Here is a 19,686-nt window from a genome sequence, read left to right as displayed (position 1 = left end):
CCTGATGGTCGGGGCAGGGCCCGGCTGATCTCCTGGCAGTGCAGAGCCCACATGACCCCTGGCCTGGTTCAGGCTGTTAGCTTCACTTCTGGGGAAGGAAGGGCTGGGGGCTAGAGCAGTGGGTGTCAGGACTCCTGGGTCCTATTCCCTGCTGTGCCACTGATTCACTGGGTAACATCCCTTCTTTGTACCTCGGTTTCCCCCGTGTCAGTCGGGGGTAGGGCACTGCCCCTGCATGGGTTAGCACGCAGGTCAGATAGCAAAGCGCTGGCAGCCCTGACATGGGCCGAGTGCAGCTGTTACTCGCTCTACTTTCTGCCTGAGTGCCTGTGCTGGATGGCATGGGTGCCCGGTGCTCACCTCATGCCTCCCCCTGCCTGACCCTCCCTTCCTCCCCGTGTTCTGCCTGGCCCAGAGCCCAAGTTTGTGGACGTGTTCTGGATCCCGGAGAGCGAGAACCCGGACGACGACAAGATCTACTTCTTCTTCCGCGAGACGGCGGTGGAGGGGCAGCAGGGGCTGGGCAAGGCCAGCTTCGCCCGCATCGGCCAGATCTGCAGGGTGAGCACTCCCGTGCCCAGCTGGAACAATGGGGCTGGTCCCTTTCACTGCATCCCTGGGGGGCCAGGAGGGATGGGTGTGACCCCCATCTGTGCTCCGCCTGCACAGCAGTGACACTGGGATTGGAGCCGAGCCCTCCTGGCATGTGGGCAGCGGCTCTGCCAGCCAGGCCTGTGGGATCTTTCCCACACTGGGGACAGCTCAGTCGGGCTCTCCCATGCCATTGCAGCAGGTCCAACCGGGAGACGGGGAGTCCATCGTCTGTCGTGCCCTGTGTCAGAGAATAACAGAGTTCTCACTTTTTGTTTGGGTACAGCAAGTCAGATACTTTATTTTCTCTAGCAATTGCATAGAGGGAGAGAGCTAAACAGGTCTCTCAACAGCTAAACAATTACAGCAAGCATTTATACCTTTTGTTACAGACAATAATGAGCAACAGCAGCATTTTGTTTATACATAGGTCATTCTGATATCTTGTTTTCCTCGCTTGTTTAGACTCTAGTCTACATACAATATTATCTACACAAGGTCGCAACAACTTCTCACACAGTTCTTTCCCACTCGCCTCACCCAATCCTCGCTTCTACAAATCTCGCGTTATTAGGGTTACAGTTAGCCTGACTCTTGCTAACAAACTGTCATGCATTGCAATCCCCTTCCTGTCAGTTCTTTCTCTGCTTCCACAACCCCCCATTTTGTACTACTAGTACAACAAACATTTTCAAATCTCTATTTGCATTAAGTCTTGGAATTCAGATTCTACAACAGATGCTTCAACCTTAGGGATTTTGATTGGATGTAATGACAATGCATGATGAGCATGGACATGAAAGGTATTACTATTACGTCCTTTACAACAACAATAACGTAATCCTACACTAACACCAACACAAACAATAATATTCCCATAGCAATAATATGATGGGGTTGTTGTACAGTCTTAGTCATATAACACAATACATCATACTTAGTACATAAGGTGGACACTCTATAAGCTGTATGAAAGGCATACTTTTCAACTTGATATATATATATTTTGAAGCATGTGAGTTTGCCCTTGTACTTCAGAGACTTTCTGAACCTCTGGTAACAGTGAAAGCAAATTTTGAAATCGATCAGGTACTAAACTAGTCCAATTAAAGGGTATCTGGAACCTAAGGCCTACTTGGAAAATTCTGCCTGCAGGCCAGTAAATAATATGATTGCCTGCAGTGGTAATGAGATTAAAATGTATGTCTTGCAATGTGGTGGCTTTACCATACACACAGCTATCATTAGCTTGAAAAAGTAAGTGTCCTGTCAGGGTAGTTCCTTGTCCCCTACCCTCCCAGCAAACGTAGACATGAAGAGTAACAACTTCTCCTGGCTTCAGTTTATGGTTATACTGAAGCTGTGGGGGTTCTAATGTCCATTGACTCCCTAACCCCATCCAAATGTCTGATGTAATCCCAGGAGCACTGACTAAAAATCGATTGGGCATACCAGGTAGTCTAATTTCCCAGATGTCTCGGTGAATTACCCAATCCCACATGCATCCTCCCCATGGACCCAGCAGGATTTGGTATGTGGGACCCCACAGCCCCCTAACCGGTCCATATGCATGGAAGGAGCATTGAGAACGTCCACACTTCCACCCAGAAAGTCTCCAAGTATGTCTCCATGACCACAGATCAGATGGTACTCCTGATGTGTCTGTAAAGGCAGTGGGCCAAGCCTGATACTCTAGATCATTCCGAATGGCCATTAGCTGGTCATTCAGGAAATCCTGAATTTCTGAACATGCTAGATCCCACTGCAATTCCTTCCCAGCCTCAGTGATATTCAATACCATCTCTGTCAGCAACTTCTGGGTCATTGAACTAAGGGCGGAAATAACATTATTAGTCACTGGAATAATTTCTATGCAGGTAAAATTTCCAGTGGCAAAACAAACTCTTTGGGTATTCATTTAATTGTTCACTGATTGGGTGACCAAATAACAATAAGGGCCTCTCTCATTTAACACAGTGCAAATTCCAGGAACAGCCATCATATCTACTTCGCTATAGAACCCATCAATTGCAATTACAGATTCTTGGGGTTCACTGTAGTGATATCATATACTTTTATCTCCACTGATCCATTCTTTTCCATTCAATTGTTCACTTATATGGGATATCCTGAACCTTAAAAATATTTTTTTCAACCAATATTTAAATAAATCACTAAAGTGCGAAGGCCTTGGCCATTGGTTTTATCAAATATATGGCATTGTCTGTATTTGGATGTGTTACAGGAGTAATAGTGTAATGGAGGAGATGGCAGGGGCAATGGCAACAAGTTGCCTTTGGTACTTATTTAAAATCCAATTAGGGAGGGCAATACATGCTGAAGGACTTATCCAAAACACAGGGCGCAGCCTGTAGAATAAACCCCAAAATCCAATCAATACCACATTCCCAAGCATGGGTCCCACAAGTTTCTTCCTGCCAGTGTATAATTCTTTGTTTCTTCACCAGGGTCAGTTCTTAATGTCTTTTGTAGTCAGGAATCCCTGGACTTTGTGGTTTCAATGAAGCAAGTGTTCCTTCTTCTCTTTTCCTGAAACAGTGTGGTTCAGCATCATACAGGGGAAGACGTTACTAGCACATCACCCTGTAATGGTTTTGTGTCTTCTAGAAAAATCCAAAGGCACATTAGGTCTGTCAGTGGACAAGGGAGAGGTTACTAGCACTTCACCTTGTCTTTTTTTTTTTTCCTGCTGTCCAGAAGGCACAGCACAGCTAGAAGGAGAAATAGGCTTATCAGTCGGAGAGTCCTCCCGAGGTGGAGGGGTCTTTTTGCAGTGAGAAGCATGGGTCCAGGTAGGCAGTCTTTGGCACTTCACAGCGGTGTTGGCGGTTAACAGGACTTGGAAAGGGCCTTTCCAGTGTGGAGCCAAAGCAGTCTTTCATTGATGGACTTTACGTAGACTCAGTCTCCTTGTTTCAATGAAACAATGGGTAGCACTTCTTTTATCTGTGAGAAAAGAAACCTAACACATTTCATTAATGTCTGGCAGTGTTTTGCAGATCTCATAGTTGCTTGGGCACATTCAGGCCCCCCCGCTTTTCTTGGTTGTCAGCCCAGTCTTAGCTGTAGCAGTGTCCTTGAATGAGGCCAGCGTCTTATCTTTGGACTGAGCTTGCTAGCTATTTTTTTCCAGTTAACTCGTTCTGTTCTTTTTCCTTCTCCCCTTCTTGGCTTCTTTTAACCTACAAAGGAAACTTCCACTCTTCACTCATACACCTTTTCCCAACAATGAACATATACACATTGCCATTATACAGTACATTAGTCTTATTATTCAATGTATGCCATATACACCCTTCCAGTAAAATAACTTATATACAGAGCTTTGGAGCAACAAACCAGGACAAACACACCCACTTTTGAGGAATCCACTTGGTACAACCTCTGGTGTCCAATAGCTTTCCTCCCTCCCCACTCTCTGGCTAGAAATCTGAGGTAGCCAGAAGGATCCCATGTGCAATATGGGGAGTGGGTTAACCTTCCATGTCCTCGCTTCCAAAGACTGTTGGTATGCAAATTTTAACAGCAATTTTTCAATTAAAAAATCTGGCCAATGAAGTTTATTTTTCTTACTTAAGCAAATGTATTAGACTTCAGTATATCACATTTTCCTGATTTATCCAAACACTTTGTATTCCAAGTTGAATAAAACAAGTATCTACTTTTTGATTTAACCCTTCTATTTAATTTTGAACTAGACTGTCTTATGAAAATATTAAACACAACAATTCTGGCCACAAGACAAACACCACAAGACAGGACATAGAACACAAAAATAATTCCTATTGTACCAGTAAATGCATGGTACGTGGAATGCTGTTCAGCTGGCATCCATTTTCTCTGATGATCTGAAAGACAAAAGAACAGAGGTCTCCCCCTTCTGGGTAGTCAGTCATTGCTTAAAATATTTCCTTTATATACCAATACTCTTATTGATTTCAGGCAAAACAGAGGAATTACCCCATATTTCCTTGTATTTGTTTCATAGGCAGCCCAGGTTTCAGTAGCTTCTACCTTATCAGTTAGATAATTCGCATTAGTACAGATGCTTTCTGGCTTACTTCTGGATCCAAAGCTTTCCACAGCTTAAAGACTCTTACTTAAAAAGAACACAATTAACTTTTAACTCCTGTTTTCAAACACACAGTGATCTGAAAAAGACAACACAACCTATTTTGGTAGGTTTGCATTTCTTTTACCTCTGCTACAATATACACTGCACATGTTCTGGGGAAAATGCACATCCTCTCCACAATTCAATTTCCACAACACTAGCCACATCAATTTCTACACAAGGTGTAACTGTTTCTTTTGTGCTTACAAAATCTCCATGCACCCCTAGTAAAGTGACAGCTCAACCACACAGAGCCAGGGGCACTGTCCTTCTCTCTCTTTACCAGATCTTTTATCTGCTATTTTGTTACCCAAAAACAAATTCAAATCTTTTATTCTCCTGGCTTTGACTACCCTGCTGCAGCCACAACCTTTGGTCTTTAGTTAAAATATTTTAAATCTCGTAAAGCATTAAGTCACCTTAAGGATTAAATGCTAAATACCTTAAACAACACTAGTTTCCTGTGTCTGGCAAAAGTATTCTCAGTTTTACAACTTTAAAACAATACCAATTCATCTCAAACTTATAAAACACAGATTGTACACAGCAGGAGTGTTCTTCAGCAAATTAGACTAACGTATTCATAGTCGAATAATTCCACTTAAATAAACTCTTGCCTGGATTACTTACAGACATTCCTACCAAGTTTCACTGCTTGAGTCCCTCTAGCAACTACAGAGTTAACTTCTCACTCTCTTTTCTTAAAAAGAACAGGAGTACTTGTGGCACCTTAGAGACTAACAAATTTATTAGAGCATAAGCTTTCGTGGACTACAGCCCACTTCTTCGGATGCATCCGAAGAAGTGGGCTGTAGTCCACGGAAGCTTATGCTCTAATAAATTTGTTAGTCTCTAAGGTGCCACAAGTACTCCTGTTCTTTTTGCGGATACAGACTAACACGGCTGCTACTCTGAAACCTCTCTTTTCTTAAATCACTTGCTTGTCTCCCAAACCACACCCAATCAACTCAGTTTTTACCATTCCAATTATTGTCCTGGGGATTTGAAATCCCCATGCTTATAATTACTTACTCCTTTCCTTCCATTATGCCCTCAAAGTTTTCAACCTGTTTTCCAATCTCTCTATCTGTTGCCTGCCCACTTGGGCCCGATCCTGCTTTTCTCACTGAACCGTCCCTTCCATGGGCACCGGCTTGTTCCACTACCAATTTAGCTAGGAGGGTGGGCTTCTCAACTAGCCCCCACCCTTCCTGGTCTCTTCCCTTAAACATTCTTACTCACAAGGCTACCCGAATCCTCCCTCGTGAGGCTTGCCACCTGGGCAAAACACATGGCCCATTGGCATTTAACTATTCAATTTTCTCTTGTGGCAAATACACTGCTGTTACAGCATATGGAAACACAAATGGTTAAATTCTGACAAGTCCCTGAAGGACCGGTACTTGCTTAGCCAGTGCTTCCTTTTCTGCCTGGAAGTCCTGTCTCAAGGCTTGCAACTTGCCCTGGGCGTAGGTTTGAGTTGCTGCCTGGTTCATGATCTGTGCTCTTAATTGCTCAATTCTAGTTATCAAGTACACAACTCTTCCCTTTTCTCCATACTTCTCTATTGCCCAGTCTTGCTACGACTGGGGTAGATCCACCTGACACCCTTCCCTATCAACCGGGGTGGACAGAGGAATGCTAAACCCCTCTCCGGTTCTCAGACTTACTACGGCTGAGAGTAGGCACACTTTCATACTCGCACACGTACGTCCAGACTGGCCACGTCTGTGTATAATGTTCAGAGAAGGCGCTGTGCAATCTCCAACTTGCTTCCTTTCTTTTACGCCCTGGGGTCTCCAGGGGCGTCTTTTCAGTGATTCCAGTCCAGGCCGGCTGCCTGTGGCTTCTTCAGCGTCCCCAAACCACGCCTGCTCCAGGGTCGCAAAGGCAGACTGTTGGATCTCACTGGACAGTTAAGCTTCGCAAATGTAATCTCAGCACTGTAACTTGTATTGCCTTTGGTTTGACTATGTCTATATTTTTTTCACAGCCAGCTGGGACCGAAAGCAGTTTTTCTTTGTACTTAGCCTGATCTGCATTGATTTTTGACCTTGAACGCAGATCAACTTTCTCTTTATCTCTGGACCAAGCTGAATTTCAAATTAATCCGTTCCTTTCCTCAATAGACAAATTGCTCCCATTGTGATTAAAAGCTCCTCTGAGATGTATGATCTTATCTAGATTGAAGGTACCTTCTAGTGGGCATTGTTCAGATGAATTTTCACGTGTGTAATGATTCCAATTCTCTAAATACCTGCAGGTTTTAGGACCATAATGTACGTACATGAAATCAGATGGGGTACCCTTAGGGGGTGAGAGGGAATGCTTAGACTGTCCCCCGCCCATTTTCCAATCACACACACAGGGAGGGAGGATGCCCTGTCCGCTCTAGCGGCACATAAACTAAGGATCTCTCCCTACAGGGTACTCACACAGGAGAGGCTAACGAGGATGGTCGTGACCCTCCTACACCTCCTTTCAGCAAAGAGCGTCGGCTAGTCTCTGAGAGACGGCACTGCTCACTCTCTTTGCATCCAGCGAGATGATCAGACTGTCAGTGGCTCACACAGAGAGGAAAGGGGAGGGAAGATGGGTTCACGCACTCCTAGACCCAGGTAGCTTCCTCGCTGGACGATGTCAGGCCGAGTTAGCCCACCGTGGGTGGGATCTCCTTAAAGATCCTCTAGTTACGGGGCTTGCGTTAGAGTAGTTCTGGTCATGAGCCAAAAGACTATACTCTCTCTCTCTCTCTCTCTCTCCAAATACCACGATGCATCTGTACCTTATGTCCGGACTCAATACACTATGAGGTCGTAACAACCCCTCTTGAGGCAGTTAAAAACCCCTCAGCACCGGTGCATACCTATGCATATGGGGGCGGCCAAGCTAACAGTTCTGATCTTGCTGCACAGTCAATAAGTTCGGATGGCGTGAGCCCAACAGGGACAGACGGCCCCATGGACAGTCCTCCTCCGACACCCCAATAGAGATTTCAAAAGGTCTCCTACCTCTATTGTGGCGCCATGGGGTTCGAAGGGGAACAATCCGTAGCAGCTGCCGGTGCCTCTGCGGGCGTTGCCATCCCGGACGAGCCCCCAAATTAGAATCCTAGAATATCAGGGTTGGAAGGGACCTCAAGAGGTCATCTAGTCCAACCCCCTGCTCAAAGCAGGACCAATTCCCAACTAAATCATCCCAGCCTGGGCTTTGTCAAGCCGGGCCTTAAAAACCTCCAAGGAAGAAGACGCCACCACTTCCCTAGGTAACGCATTCCAGTGCTTCACCACCCTCCTAGTGAAATAGTGTTTCCTAATATCCAACCTGGACCTCCCCCACTGCAACTTGAGACCATTGCTCCTTGTTCTGTCATCTGCCACCACTGAAAACAGCCGAGCTCCATCCTCTTTGGAACCCCCCTTCAGGTAGTTGAAGGCTGCTATCAAATCCCCCCTCATTCTTCTCTTCTGGAGACTAAACAATCCCAGTTCCCTCAGCCTCTCCTCATAAGTCATGTGCTCCAGATCCCTAATCATTTTTGTTGCCCTCCGCTGGACTCTTTCCAATTTTTCCACATCCTTCTTGTAGTGTGGGGCTCAAAACTGGACACAGTATTCTAGATGAGGCCTCACCAATGTCGAATAAAGGGGAACGATCACGTCCCTCGATCTGCTGGCAATGCCCCTACTTATACAGCCCAAAATGCCGTTAGCCTTCTTGACAACAAGAGCACACTGTTGACTCATAGAATAACAGAGTTCTCACTTTTTGTTTGGGTACAGCAAGTCAGATACTTTATTTTCTCTAGCAATTGCATAGAGGGAGAGAGCTAAACAGGTCTCTCAACAGCTAAACAATTACAGCAAGCATTTATACCTTTTGTTACAGACAATAATGAGCAACAGCAGCATTTTGTTTATACATAGGTCATTCTGATATCTTGTTTTCCTCGCTTGTTTAGACTCTAGGCTACATACAATATTATCTACACAAGGTCGCAACAACTTCTCACACAGTTCTTTCCCACTCGCCTCACCCAATCCTCGCTTCTACAAATCTCGCGTTATTAGGGTTACAGTTAGCCTGACTCTTGCTAACAAACTGTCATGCATTGCATCCCCTTCCTGTCAGTTCTTTCTCTACTTCCACACCTGGGACCTGGCAGCGCTGGCGTCCTGGTGGGTGAAGAGGCTCCCTGGGGGCAGGCATCCTGCTGAGCCCCCTGCCCAGCCCCCACTCAGCCTGTCTGCCCCTCCCCACAGAACGACCTGGGTGGGCAGCGGAGCCTGGTGAACAAGTGGACAACGTTCCTGAAGGCCAGGCTAGTGTGTTCAGTGCCAGGCAGCGACGGGGGCAGCACCTTCTTCGACGAGCTCCGTGAGTGGCGTGGGGTAGGCGCCAGCTGCAGGATCACTGCCTGGGGTGGCGGGTGCTCTGTGACAGGGCATGTGGGGAGGCTGCGTGCTGGGGAGGAGGGCTGGTCACGTCAAGTGGGGGAGGTATTGGCGGAGGCAACATAGGCAGGGGGAATGTGTGCCTGGGGTGGGGGGCTGATCAATGACACACCCATCCCTCTCTGCCACTCACAGGTGACGTCTTCCTGCTGAGGACGAGGGACACACGGAACCCCCTACTCTATGCCGTCTTCTCCACCTCCAGGTACGGCGAGGCCCCACTAACACCCACCCCCCCAGCGCTGCCCAGCCCACCCAGTTCCATGCTGCCCCCCCCAATGCCCAGCCCCCCAGCCAGCTCTGCGCCAATCCCCAGCTCACCTGCCCTCCCCCTCAAGCGCCTGCCTCCCCATATGTCCCCCCAGCTCACTCTCCCACCAGCCAGCTCCACACTGATCCCTCTGCTCACCCAGCCCCTCCCATGCGCCCAGCCCCCTCAGCCAGTTCATCCAGCCCCCCCCCAGCTCATCAGCCTCCCCAGTGCATCTGGCCCCCCAGCTCATTTCCTCCCCCCCCCAGCCAGCTCCACGCTGCCCCTCCACGACACCTTCACCAGAGCACCCACAGGTTCTGCAGCTGGACCTGGTGTAGGGGGGTGCTCAGGGCCAGGGACCCATAGTTCTTCCCCTCCTGCCCCATGCCCACTCTGACCCCTTCTCCCTGTTCCTCTTGCCCTTCCCCCACTCAATGCCCCCTTTGCTTCCAGTGCCCCGTGCCCCCCTTACGCCCTTGCCTGTTGCTTTCCCTGCAGCTCGGTGTTTAGGGGCTCCGCCGTCTGCCTGTACAACATGCACGACATCCGCCGAGCCTTCCTGGGGCCCTTCGCTCACAAGGAGGGGCCCAACTACCAGTGGGTATCGTACCAGGGCCGTGTGCCCTACCCTCGCCCGGGCATGGTACGTGTCGTAGTCCCCAGCTGGCCGGGAGGGACGCAGGGCAGGGGGCTCCCCCTGCAGCCAGTGGGGATCAGGCGCCTCCCCCAGCGACGTCCCTCAGCAGGGCTATGCAGCTGCCCGAGCCCCTCGATACCTGCAGCCCTGCATCATGCCCCAATCCTGGACCCCTTTTGCTCGGAGCCTGGTACCTCGGTGCCCACACACAGCTTTGCCAGCCTGACCTGGGGGGAGAGTCCACCCTGCCCCCGCCAAGAGGCCTGTGGGGGCAGGGGGTGGCCAGCTGTGAGAGGGGTCTGGGCAGCAGGGAAGGCTCAGCTGCTGTCAGTGCTCTGCAGGATGCAGCAGAGCCAGGGCTGTGTGCCAGGTCTCAGCACCAGTGGATTTGGTAGGGAGCTCAATGCCCAGCGCAGAGCGGGTCCATTAGCCAAAACAAGCCGCCACCCTCACCCAAAGAGAAATGACTGAGCTGGCTCTGGCCAAGGGGCCCGGAAAGGATGAACCACAGGGGCTGCGGGTTGGGATTGACAGGCACCAGCAGAGCTGTGTGCGGGAGGAACCCAGGGCTGGGATAGCAGGGAGCTGTGGGTCGGGAGTGAGGGGCACTGGCAGAGCTGTGGGGGAGCCCAGGACTGGGATAGCAGGGGACTACTGGTCAGGAGTGAGGGGCACCGGCAGAGCTGTGGGGGAACCTGGGGCTCGGAGGGCAGGGGGCTGTGGGTCGGAAGTGACGAGCAGCAGCGTCTCATGTGCCGTGGCCCGTTCCCCAGTTTTCCCCAGCTGACCTCGCCCCTCTCTGCCCCCTCAGTGCCCCAGCAAAACCTTTGGCACCTTCAGCTCCACCAAGGATTTCCCCGACGATGTGATCCAGTTCGCCCGTAACCACCCACTCATGGCCAGCCCCGTGTTGCCACACAACCAGCGGCCCATTTTCCTGCAGACCAGCGGGGACTACACCTTCACCCACATCGCCGTGGACCGGGTGACGGCTGCCGACGGGCACTACGACGTCCTCTTCATTGGCACAGGTGCACCCGCTGCCCTTCCCAGACCCAGGTCGCTCCTGCCAGCCGCAGATTTCCCTGGAGCCGTCGCGGGCGGAGCCCGGGACCTCTAATGTTTCACCCACGCCGCACGTGCCCAGTGAGCACCTGGACTGCCCCAGCTGCCCTGAGGCCCTCCTGCAGCGCAGGGAGCTGGGCATGTGGCTAAGTGCAAGGACAAATAGGGGAGCGACAGTGGCTCAGTGACTGGGGTTCTGTTCCCTGCCCTGGCACTGGCCTGCTGGATGAGTCCTCCGTTTCCCCTCAGTAAAATGAGGATAACATTACTGCCCCGGCTTGAGAGCTGTGGGGGCTGAGAGTAAGGGGGTTATGCTGGCCTTGCTCACTCTAAGCCATGACTGTGACCCCTTGGCTTCCCTGGGACTGCCTTTGCCAGTCAGGGCCCCCTTCTCTCGATGCCCATGTACAGATCTGGGAGGTTGACCCTGGGCAGTGGGGTCCTGGGCCTGCGTCTCTTCCGAGCCGGGTGTGAGTGTGTGGGAGCTGCCCAGGGGTGGGACATCTCAGCTGTGGATGTTGTCATGCCCTGTCACCCCCTCCTTCCCTTCCGGCAGACGTTGGCACGGTGCTGAAGGTGGTCTCGGTGCCCAAGGAGAGCTGGCAGAACATGGAGGAGCTGCTGCTGGAGGAGCTGCAGGTGTTTAAGGTAGGACAGTGGGCAGGGCAGGGAGGTGCTGGGGGCCTGATTCCCCCCCCCCCCCACACACACACACACACGCACACCTGTCTTGTTGCAGGCTGGCGAAGTCATGCCCCCCCCCCCCTTCTACTCCTCTTCCGTTCTTGGGAGCTGGCGAAAAGCAACCTGAGCCATGGGCTGGAACTACTTTGCCTCAGCGTATCCCTTTCCCCTTCTGGGTGCTAAAAGCCAGTGCCACATCCTAATGAGATGGGGGCTGAGGGAGCTGTGGCCATGTGGCGACCAGCCCCCCCAGCAAGGTGTGTGACTGGGTGCCTGTCACATGGGCCCGTCCCCCTCTGTCCACGTTGGGTGGGGCCGGCAGTGCCGTGGTCAGGCAGCCCTGCCACCCACGTTAACCCAGCATCGCCAGCCTGACCCAACGGTTGGAGCCAGGACTCCTGGGTTCTATCCATGGTCCCGCCACTCTGTGCTCTCAGGTGCATCAGTTGGGTTCTTGGCGCCTTGCCCGTGGAGCAGGGCAATGGGGCTGACACCACCCTCCAGAGAAGTGCGGTGACCCCCCCCCCCCCAGGCATGGCCTGGACAGACGGGCAAAGCACCAACGACTGGGCTGTGCTAGGAGCCTGGTGTCTGCCTGGACTCCCCCTTAATGTGCCTTGTGCTCTGTTTGTCTCGGCAGGATTCGTCCCCCATCACCAGCATGCAGATCTCGTCCAAGCGGGTGAGGAGTCCGGCGGGCACAGGCAACATCTGAGAGGGTTGGAGGGGAAGAGATGGGGGTGGAGAAACAGCTGTGGGATGTGCTGGCTCTGATGCTGTGCCAGAGTGCCAGCTGTGGCACTGTGCCAGCTGAGCTGGGGTGCTAGTCGTAGCTGGATCCAGGGCAGGCACTGTACCATCTGTGTCTGTGCAGCCCCTCACCCCCCGTGCCCTGGAGCTAGCCATTGTAATAACAAGGGTAGGGCCTGCTGGGGATTAGCTCCGTATTCTGGCACAGCGTTGTCCTTGCGCCACCGGAGACCAAGGAAAAGTAGTCCTGGGTACAGGGGCTGGAGGAGGTGTAGGGAGACCGACCCACGTGTCGGCCCATTACTTGGAGAGCTCAGGGCTGCCCTGGTGACACGTCCAGGGCAGCCAGTGCAGGTGGGCGCCAGGCTGGGCAGCCGTCTGCCCCTCCCCCCAGCTGGTGTGCTGTGCCGGGGCCCTCGCTGCAGTCCCCATGGCTCTCCTTTGGCATCATCCCCTGCAGGAGAGCTAGGCTGGCCCTGACCCGCCTTGACCCAAATGCCCACCAGTGGGTGCCCAGTGGGTGAGGCTGGGCACTGTGGCCACCCCATCCCAGGGGAAGATTCTCCCCTCCTTTCCCCATGCTGGCACCTCCTGAGACACAGGCCCCATGTGGGCGGTGACCCCCTGGCCACATGCTGCGTGGGCACCTTCCCAGGGATGCGGTGCCGTGGCATGCACCCGGGTGCTGGATCCGCCCCCGACCGTCTGGCCTTGCCTCTCCAATAGCAACAACTCTACGTGGGCTCCCCGACGTCCCTCTCCCAGCTGCCCCTGCACCGCTGCGGGATCTACGGCAAGGGGTGTGCCGAGTGCTGCCTGGCCAGAGACCCCTACTGTGCCTGGAACGGCACCAGCTGCACCCGCTACATGCCCAACACCAAGAGGTACAGCCCCTTCCGCTCCAGCCACATGGGGCCCAGGGGCTCCTCACTCAGATCATTTCCTCGCTGCTCCTGGAAGCGCCGAGCCATGGGGAGGATGCCATGGGACCGGAGAGGACACCGGGAAACCGGGGAAAGGCACGCGGGGGGTGCCGGCTGCATCAGAGGTGCCCCCCACACTGCAGGGCTTGGGGTGACGTCTGGGGTAGGGTTGGCACTGGGGTGATCTTGTGCCAGCCTTATCCTGGGCCTAGCTGAAGCGGTAAGATCCAGCCCGGGGCAGGAGGCCTCTGTTCGGTGCCACAGGCTCCCAGGGTGACTTTGGCCTCAGTTTCCCCATCTGTGCAATGGGGAGAAGAGCCTTGCCCAGCCACCCAGAGGCGTGTGAGGGGAGCGACATTAAAGAACGTGAGGCACCCAGATGCTAGGGTGATGGGGGGCCTGGTAGGAACCTTGGCGCTGCCAGCCGTCAGCACAGCAACAGCCTGTTCAGGACAACGACAGCCCCTCGCTAGGGACTGATGGGAGAGACTCCTTGGCCCTGTGTCGCAGAACTGTGGGGCTCCACCCCCAGGGTCCAGCAGGGTGCCTGGCTTAGGGTGCTCCTGGTGGGTGCTGGGGGGAGGGGGCTTGCTCCCCAGGCGCTAGGAGAGGCTGCCAGAGCCCCTGTGCTCCTCGGAAAATGTCTGTGCGTCTATCTGTCCCCCGCTGTGCCCCCACCCTTACCCCTCTTCCTGCTCCCCCCCTACAGGCGTTTTCGGCGACAGGACGTCCGGAACGGCGACCCCAACACGCTGTGTTCTGGAGGTCAGTGTGCCCTCTCCCTGCCCCTGGGGTACCAGCTCAGCCCTTAGCCCTCTGCGTGCCCATCCTCCCAGAAAGAGAAGTGCCACTGCTGCCTGCTCGTGTGCCGCAGGATGTGGGGCGGGGCGCTCCCCCTGCTCACATGCCTGGCATGAAGAGACATGGGCACAGGTCATGGCCGTGTCTCTGCCCGCTCAGCACAGACGCCTTTGGGGGCGATAGCTCATGCCTGCTGCGTGGCCCATGGCTCTGGTGCATGCCAGCCACACTCTTCCTGTCCCAGCCACCCTGGTGCATTCGCTTGTGCCTGCTCCGTGCCACGTGACCCAAAAGGCTCGGGCATGTTCGCTCGTTCCGGTCCCATGGCCCGGTTGCCCCAGTGTGTTTCCCATGCTCACGCTCTCTGTGGCCTGTGCCCGGCAGATCCCCACCAGAGCAGCGTGCCGGAGAAGAAGCTGTATGGGGTAGAGGGCAGCAGTGCCTTCCTGGAGTGCGTGCCCAAGTCCCTGCAGGCCCGGGTGCTGTGGACCTACCAGAAAGCCAGCGACACCCCGAGGAAGGAGGTACCAGGCCCCCCATCCCCAGGAGCCAGGCTGCTTGGCCTGACCCACGTGCCGCATTGATACAGGGGCTTCGTGCTGGCTGTGCCCAGGCTGGTCAGAGCCAAGAGAGACAGGCTGGCACCTATCATACCCCAGGCTCCTGGATCCCTGTGCCCTCCCGGCTGGGCTCCAGCGTCCCCCTCCCATCCTCTGCCCCTTCCCACCCCCTCACTGCTGTGTATGCATGCCACATGGCCACCCCCAGCCGGACCCCTCCCAGCTGCATAGACCCTTCGGCCCCACCACCTCACTCTCCCCTCCTGATCCCTCCCTGGCGCGAGGACACCCAATCCAGCCTGGCCCTGCCCTGCCCCGCCCCGCTCCAGCTGTCCCAGCCCATCCTTCCCCTGTGCCAGCTCAGTCAGCTCCAGCTCTGAACCAAGCTCTCGGCACCTATCAGGCATCTCTTTGCCCTGATGCCCCTTCGGCCCATCCCCACCCAGCAGCACTGGCTCAGCCCATGGCCTGCTAGCAGCAAGCCCTGCCCCCGAGCTACCCAGCCCCGCCTGGGAGGCCAGGGTGGTGCGCTGAGGCACTGCACTTTGGCCCTGGTGCTGGCCCTGGTGCTGGCCCTGCTCCCCCAGCTTCAGCTCTGCCTTGTCTCCCCGGGCCTGCAGGTGCAGCTGGATGAGCGGGTGCTGCTGACGGAGCGGGGCATCCTCCTCCGCAGCGTGGCGCGCAAGGATGCCGGGCTTTACCACTGCCAGGCCACGGAGCATGGCTTCACCCAGACCCTCCTGCGCCTCTCGCTGGAGGTGATCGGCGCCCAAGAGGAGGCACCCGCTGAGCCAGCCAGCAGCAAGCTGTGGTACCAGGACTTCCTGCAGCTGGTGGACCACCCCAACCTCAGCGCCATGGATCAGGTCTGCCAGCAGTTGTGGGGCCGCACAAGCCACCAGCCCAAGAAGAAGCCACCCCGGCCTCCCCCACTGAGCATCCAGGCCAAACCCCACAAGTGGAAGTATGTGGAGGAGACACGGAAAGCCCGCAAACGGCGCACACACGAGCTGCCCCGCGCTGAGAGAGGACCCCGCAGCGCTGCCGCCTGGTGACCTGCCGGACTCCTGCTAGGAGGCGGAGGGAGGGGAGGGTGGGGAGAGGGGAGACCGGCGAGCCAAGCTGGCAGTGGGTTCCCTCTGTGCGTAGCTAGGTGGGGGTGGCCGCGCCCTTGAGACACTCTTCTCCCCAGCCAAGTGCGGGGGGAGCCCCCGGGGCCTGCCCCACAATCAGAGATGGGGGCCCAGGCCTCAGACCAAAGGCTTTGGGAGGCCAGTGGGAGAGGAGCAGGGGCCTTGCGCCATCCAGACACCGAAGAGGCCTCCTGGATCTGACCGTGCCCCAGCCTGGATCGTCCCCCGTGGGGCAGATCAATCCAGCAGGGACTGTTTTTGTTCGATTGGCCCTCGGCCCCTGCGCAACATCCTTTAACCCAGCCCTCTCCAGAGTCAGGAACCTCCCGCAGACAGTTCCTGGCAAATCCCTGTTTGGCATGCGCTGGGGGGCAGGGAAGCTGGTACCTGGGTTCCCCCTGCTCCCCTGGGGACACGACCACTGATGTATTTATTAATGGACTGTTACTGATGAATGTAAACCCGCCTCAGGCTGCACCCGGACTGGGGGGTGCTGGTCTGGTCCTAGGTACGTGGGCACATTCCTGGCTGGTGGCTTCTGGGATGGGTGTGTGTGGTCCCATGGTGCAATGGGGGTGGGGGGGCGCAGCAGGCAGGAGATCAGAGCCCAAGCGTCTCTCCTCACTTGGGCCGCTCCCTGATTGGAATTAGGGGCAGGGTTCCCGCCTAATGAGGCAGCACAGGAGAGAGCACTGTGTGGCTGGGAAGGTTCCAGCTTCCTGCAGGGTGTGGGGAAGGAGGAGCAAGTGACCCCAATGCCCCGAGTCTTCGGCCCGATCCCAAACCCAGGGCAAACTGATCTGTGGCCCCTGGGGAAGCATGGGGCGTGCTGGGCATTCGAGGCCAGGAGCCAGCTGGCCTTGAGGCCTGAGCCACAGAGTGGTTCCCCACGACCACCTCCCAAACCTGGCTCTGTGGAAGTGGAATAACCGCAGGCCTTGTGGAAGTGGGATCTGGGTCCAGACCAGGCACTTTCAGCCCGGGTCTGGCAGTGCCTGGCGGCCATTCTGGCTGCTGGCCATTTGTGACTGGCGCTGAACAGGTGAGCCCATCGCAACTGGCCTCCCTTGTTGGGTGTCACCACCGGAAGCCTGAGGCCTGTCTGGGGATGGAGAGCGGCTGTCACCCATAGGGGGGTCAGGGGAGGGGGCTGCCCTGGGGTGGAGGCAGCTTTCCCAGTTGCTCCTGGCCAGGGACAAGGCATTTCAGTCCCAGGCTGCGTCCGTGCAGCGCCTTTCACCAGCTGGGTAGCGCAGCGGGCTTCAGGTGACCAAGTCCCTTCACCTCTGTGGCCCCTCCTTCCCCTGGCCATGAGGCCCGGGGAACAGCCAGCGCATGGAGAGCAGTCACAGAAATGCTCCAGGTACGAGCTGCGTGTTATAACGTTAAGTCTGAGCCCTGGCTGGCCGTGCCCACACAGAATGGAGTGCATAGCTCAGCAGGCACAGCGGCAGGTCATCAAAATGGGGCCTCTCCCCCGAGGATGAGATTTCAGCCCAGATCTACAGTGGTATTTAGGCTCCTAACTCCTGTTGTAGTCAATGAAAGTTAGGCTCCTAAAGACCTTGGAGGATCTGGCCTTTGGGTGGGTATATCGGTCGCGTAGCCCCTTCAAAACCTACCAGCCTGGGTCTCCTGTCTTTCCTCTCCCCTTTGGGTGTGACGCCACTGACCCTGCTGTGGAGACGCGGGTGAGCGAAGAGGAAAGCACCACTTAGGTTTTCAGGAGCCAGCCCGCATGGATGCGATCACCGCTGCGCTGACAGTGAGGCAGGAAAATAGGGGGTGGAAAGAGAAGGAAGGCGGCGGTCGCAGGCCGGGCGGGCCAGTGGAGCCCTGGTGTGGGAGAAGGGAGCATGGCACAGAACTGGACCCAGCCCGGCGGGACTGTATTATATTAACACAATAAAAGCAGTTGATGAACCCTTGTGCTCCTGTTTTTCTGAAATGGGGTGAACCTGCTTGGGCAGCACTTTGCCCCTGCTACGGGTGGCTGAGCCCAGAGCCAGGCTGAGGAGCCTGGGCTACCAGAGCTGCACTTAGCCAGGATCAAACCTGAGGCCTCGGGAGCTAAGAAGCAGGTGCCTTTGATGGAAGCTCCTGGGCTCAAGCAGGCTCAGATGCTCTCTGGGGGTTGGACCAGCAGGCAGCAGGTGTATGTGCAGCAGAGGGCGCTATTATAGTGTGCAGAATTGGCTCAAACGGCATCCGTGGGCAGGGTTGAGTCCCAGGCAGGGTTGGCTCCAGGCACCAGCTTCTCAAGCAGGTGCTTGGGGCGGCCGCTCCGGAGAGGGGCGGCAGGTCCAGGTATTCGGTGGACGGTCCCTCACTCCGCCTGGGAGTGAAGGACCTCCCGCCGAATTGCCGCCGCAGATCGCGATCACGGCTTTTTTTAGATCGCGATCGCGGCTTTTTTGTTTGTTTGTTTGTTTGTTTTGGCTGCTTGGGGCGGCCAAAACCCTGGAGCCGGCCCTGGTCCCAGGCCCCGGGAGGAGCGGGGGGGAGCTGGGCAGGAAGCGAAGGGACACCCCAGGACTGATGGCTGGCTGGATCCTGAAGCCTGCTCGCTGCCCAGGCTCGGTGGGCATGATGCCCGCGTGTGCCTGGTCCCAGTGGCTCTAGCAGGCCCTGCTCTGGCTGGGGATCCTCTCTAGCTGTCTCTCCACAGGACAGGGTCATCTGAGTATGCGGCGTGACTGGTCCCTCTCCAGGGCTGGGATTGCACTGGGGAAAGGAGGAGGTCAACCGTCACCCAGCTCCTCTGCCCATCAGCCTGGAGGGCTTTGGGGAGGCTGGAGGCACCCCTCACATTTGCCCCATCTCACCCCCCACATCCCTGTGGGACCTCCCAGGGTACCCCTCACAGCTGCCCCATCTCTGGCCATTCCCCTCACAGCTGCTCTCTTGCTGTGCCCCCACCTTCCCCCTATAGCCCCATCTCCTCCCCACCCACCCCTCCAGTCCAGTCCAGTGCAGGTCCCCTTGCACACCCTGTCCATTAGTCCCTCGCCCCGGCCTTTGCTGCCTGACCCTGCTCTGGCCTGGGCAGGGTGCCTGCGCGGTGACCTTTGGGCGGAGGGTGGGGTGGTGACTCACAGGGCAGGGCAAAGCCCCGTCACAGCGGCACGGCACAGCCCAGCCCGGGCTGCACCTTGGGCTCTGTTCAGTTCCCCATTCGCCCAGGCAGGGCTGGGGCAGCTGTGCAGCCTCAGCGCCCTCCCAGCAGGATTGCAGGCGCGCACACCCCGGCTCACCTAGAGCATTGAGAGCTCTCCCCTTATCCCCCACCCTCCACCAGCTATCTGGGCCCTGTGAGGCTACGTGTCTGGCTGCTGCCCCCTGCTCCCTGGCTGTGAGACCTGGCAGCGCCAAGGTCACCAGCTCCCAGCCACTAGAAGAGGGAGAAGCCGCCTGTGGCACTCGCTGGCCAGTGCTGAGCTCTGGGGCTGTGGCTGGGAGGCAGCCCAGGCCCCCTGCCCTTCCCCGGTGCCAGTGGGGGAGGGGGTCTGTTAGGGTTACCATATTTCAGCGAGCAAAAAAGAGGACGGGAGGAGCCCCGCCCTAGCCCCGCCCCTGCCCCTCCCACTTCCCGCCCCCCCCTGACCTCCCAACCCTCCCCCCGTTCCTTGTCCCCTGACTACCCCCTCCTGGGACCCCTGCCCCTAACTGCCCCCCAGGACTATCTAAGCCTCCCTGCCTC

At 55.8% G+C, this 19,686-nt stretch overlaps 1 protein-coding gene and 1 long non-coding RNA gene across 8 annotated transcripts in view; one reads left to right on the top strand and one right to left on the bottom strand.

The window, feature by feature from the left end:
* Positions 1–17,909, top strand: part of SEMA3B (semaphorin 3B) — a 111,202-nt gene extending 93,293 nt beyond the window's left edge. For all 7 annotated transcript variants that reach the window (XM_065551387.1, XM_065551388.1, XM_065551391.1 and 4 more), the window contains 11 exons: positions 416–561; positions 8,989–9,103; positions 9,316–9,385; positions 9,932–10,076; positions 10,882–11,101; positions 11,692–11,783; positions 12,460–12,501; positions 13,296–13,453; positions 14,202–14,257; positions 14,678–14,817; positions 15,474–17,909. In XM_065551387.1, the coding sequence (XP_065407459.1) occupies positions 416–561; positions 8,989–9,103; positions 9,316–9,385; positions 9,932–10,076; positions 10,882–11,101; positions 11,692–11,783; positions 12,460–12,501; positions 13,296–13,453; positions 14,202–14,257; positions 14,678–14,817; positions 15,474–15,908 (1,619 nt within the window). In that variant the 3' untranslated portion in view covers positions 15,909–17,909. The remainder of the gene's footprint in view (positions 1–415; positions 562–8,988; positions 9,104–9,315; positions 9,386–9,931; positions 10,077–10,881; positions 11,102–11,691; positions 11,784–12,459; positions 12,502–13,295; positions 13,454–14,201; positions 14,258–14,677; positions 14,818–15,473) is intronic.
* Positions 3,254–5,466, bottom strand: LOC135972663 (uncharacterized). Its single transcript, XR_010589141.1, has 2 exons — positions 4,404–5,466; positions 3,254–3,794 (listed from the first exon to the last, which is right to left on the bottom strand). It is a non-coding gene; the product is annotated as an uncharacterized LOC135972663 (long non-coding RNA).
* Positions 17,910–19,686: the final 1,777 nt, after the last annotated feature.

This window comes from Chrysemys picta, chromosome 7 (assembly GCF_011386835.1).
Source record: "Chrysemys picta bellii isolate R12L10 chromosome 7, ASM1138683v2, whole genome shotgun sequence".
Lineage (NCBI taxonomy): Eukaryota > Metazoa > Chordata > Testudines > Emydidae > Chrysemys > Chrysemys picta.
The sequence above is the reverse complement of the archived record's forward strand: the minus strand, read 5'-3'. Positions and strand labels throughout refer to the sequence as shown.